The sequence below is a fragment of the Photinus pyralis genome, unplaced genomic scaffold, assembly GCF_008802855.1.
Source record: "Photinus pyralis isolate 1611_PpyrPB1 unplaced genomic scaffold, Ppyr1.3 Ppyr1.4_LG2, whole genome shotgun sequence".
NCBI classification, from domain to species: domain Eukaryota; kingdom Metazoa; phylum Arthropoda; class Insecta; order Coleoptera; family Lampyridae; genus Photinus; species Photinus pyralis.
In genome coordinates this window covers 49,003,288-49,006,189 of record NW_022170403.1, presented here as the reverse complement: position 1 = coordinate 49,006,189, position 2,902 = coordinate 49,003,288, and the positions used below count along the sequence as shown (strand labels likewise).

General features: G+C 34.9%; 1 protein-coding gene across 1 annotated transcript; it reads right to left on the bottom strand.

Annotated features, from left to right (window-relative positions):
* Positions 1–1,101: 1,101 nt before the first annotated feature.
* On the bottom strand, positions 1,102–2,674 carry LOC116164070. The gene is made up of 4 exons (XM_031478198.1): positions 2,649–2,674; positions 1,668–2,543; positions 1,515–1,612; positions 1,102–1,460 (listed from the first exon to the last, which is right to left on the bottom strand). Exons 1-4 carry the CDS (start codon positions 2,672–2,674, stop codon positions 1,102–1,104), a joined length of 1,359 nt encoding a protein of 452 aa, XP_031334058.1.
* Between the last annotated feature and the right edge of the window lie 228 nt (positions 2,675–2,902).

The window sequence follows — 2,902 nt, the reverse complement described above, 5'->3', positions numbered from 1 at the left end:
GAAACTCTGAAAGGGAAACTTAATCTACATAAAATTCTGCAACTCTTTGCCCTTTAAGCGACTTTGCATCTCTTACGGTTTACGAGATCCCCATACTAAACATCGGAAAAAACTCACAAGTGTTTGTGCTAGAATGGTAATTTAAGAAGCGTAGGTGGGTATAATTATGTGCTTTAGCATGTAATTCAGAATTGTACTAAGCCAATTAAAAAGTGTCCATTAAATATTAAATTAAAAGAATGAGAATAATAATAATAATAATAATACTTTATTATCCTGGCGGAGACCAGTTGTAAGCTGTTTTTCCCAACCAGCAGAATTACAATTTACAATTACAAAATACTGATTGAAAATAACAAAAATTAAAAAAAGGTATACTATTTCAATAACTTGAGTTGTACGAGACTACATGAAAAGAAAATAAATGAAATCTTAGACGAAGACAGATTGACAAATGACAAAATTTCTCCACGTGTGTACATATCTCAAAGAAGTATATAGAAGGAAACATATAGAAAGATTAGGTAACAGAAACTTGCTATAGGTCTAATTATTATTCATTGTAAATCATAATTTTTACTTTGCGCCTAAATTGATAGCTATTCAATGATTTGTATTCATCAGGCAGCTTATTGTACAAAAATGCAGACATGTAGGTAAACGAAGATTTGTAGCTTTGCAATCGACGTGCAGGTATTTGAATATCGTTTGTATTTCTAAGTTGACGATCATGTAAATCTTTCCGAAAACGTATTTTGGACTGTAAGTATGGGGGCACGCCAAATTTTATAATTTTGTGAATTAAACACAAATAGTGTATAGTCCTCCTATCGTTCATTCGGTAAAAATTCAATTGCTTGAGATGGGGTGTGATATGTTCTTGCCTATTTACGTTACTTACATAACGTACGCATGCGTTTTGAACTTTTTGGATTCTATACGAGTCTGAATTTTTTAAGCAAGAACCTTACACAACATCACAATAATCAAATAGGGACAACACAAGGGAATTAACAAGTTTACGTTTGACAGAAAGTGAAAGAATATTTTTATATTTATAAAGACACCGAAGCCGACCATACACGAATTGTATCAACTTACTTACATGCGGGGTAAGGTAAGATTTTCGTCCAGTATCAGACCCAAGCTTTTGTGAACGGTTTTAAAGTTTATTACGTTGCTATCAATATTTACATCGGTTAGTGAAGAATTAATTCCCCCAAGCAAATGTTTCTTACCGATTAACATTCCTACAGTTTTAGATGGATTTAGAATAAGAGAGTTGTTACTTGACCATTCGGATATGCGATGCAGATCTTCATTAATTAAGGTAGTTGTATTTGAAAACTGATCTGGATAAAACGAATAATAAATTTGATTATCGTCTGCATAACTGTGGTACCGACCGTGGTGTACACATCTACTGAAGTCGAAAGTAAACAGGGAGAAAAGAAGTGGCCCTAAAATTAACCCTTGCGGTACTCCAGTAAATACTTACATGGAAGACGACATACTTTCTCCGCACTTCTCTTGCAACGCAACGTACTGACATCGACCGGTTAGGTAATTTTCAAACCACGCTAACGCGGATTCACTACTACCCAGATGATAGCTTAGACAACAGCACTTTATGGTTTAGTCCATCAAAAGCCTTCGAATAGTCCAACATCAGAAGTAACGTTATTTTTCCTTCATCCATCGCTCTAAGAATATCATCCGTAAGATCTAGCAAACACGAGGTGCTGAAACCTTTGCGAAATCCTGATTGTCTCCCTGGTAAAAGATCATTTTGCAAAAGATAACTTTGCAACTGCCTCAGTGCAACACGCTCAATAATCTTTGATAGCATTGGCAAGATGCTTATTAGTCGAAAATCAGAAAATGTTTGGGGTGCTTCTACTTTAGGAATTGGACGTATTTTAGCTTGCTTCCAGATCGAAGGAAAAGTATTTGTTGAAAAAGAAAAATTTATATGAGTTAGTGCGTCTAAGCAAAAAGGCAAGCATAACCGTATCATATACGTGTTTATATTATCAGTTCCAGGGGAGTTAGATTTAATGGAATACGCGATGCGTTCTACATCGTCCTTGGATACACACACAACACTAAATGGGTTTTTTACATTTGGATGAACTGACGCGGAAAATTCATTCATGGTTGTATAGTTGGGAGGAATAGCTTTAATGGAATTAATAAAATATTTATTTAAATCTTCCGCGTTTCTTAAATAAATTGGTATAGTGTCAACCGGATCGTTACTGTGAACGCTTAACGTTTTCAAATTTGACCAAAACTTTTTGGGGTTGTCCACATTTACCTTTAACACATGCTCCATGTAAGCTCTCTTTTCCCTCCTTATAGAAGCAGTAACAAAATTTCTTATGGACTTATAAGCGATCCATTTACGATTAGATAATTGAAGATTGGCGTTAATATCTTTTATGCTAGCTTTGTATTCCTTTAGGGCTTTATCCCGTAACGACATCATTACACGAATTACATCGGTGATCCAAGGGCACCGTTTTTTAGTTATTAAAGCAGTTCTAAATGGAGCAAATACATCAAATAACTCAGTGACACACAAATTGAAGTATTCTACTTTAGAGTCAATATCCCCAAGGGCGTGACAGTATGCCCAGTCAACTTACAAAGCAGCTCGTTCAAAATCAGCCATGTTCATGTTCTTGAAGTCTCTGAACGTTATATATTTAGGCTTATTTTCAGGGGACGGATAGTCAAGACATACAAATACAAAAGCATGGTCTGAAATAGTACAATTAAATTCAAAATTACGTATCCTAAAGCGGATTTATACTTTTTGTAGAGGATAAATCCAGTAACCCTTAATGTATTTAAGGGTTGTCGGAACCCACAAGATAAAGCCATTTTATAAACATATCGA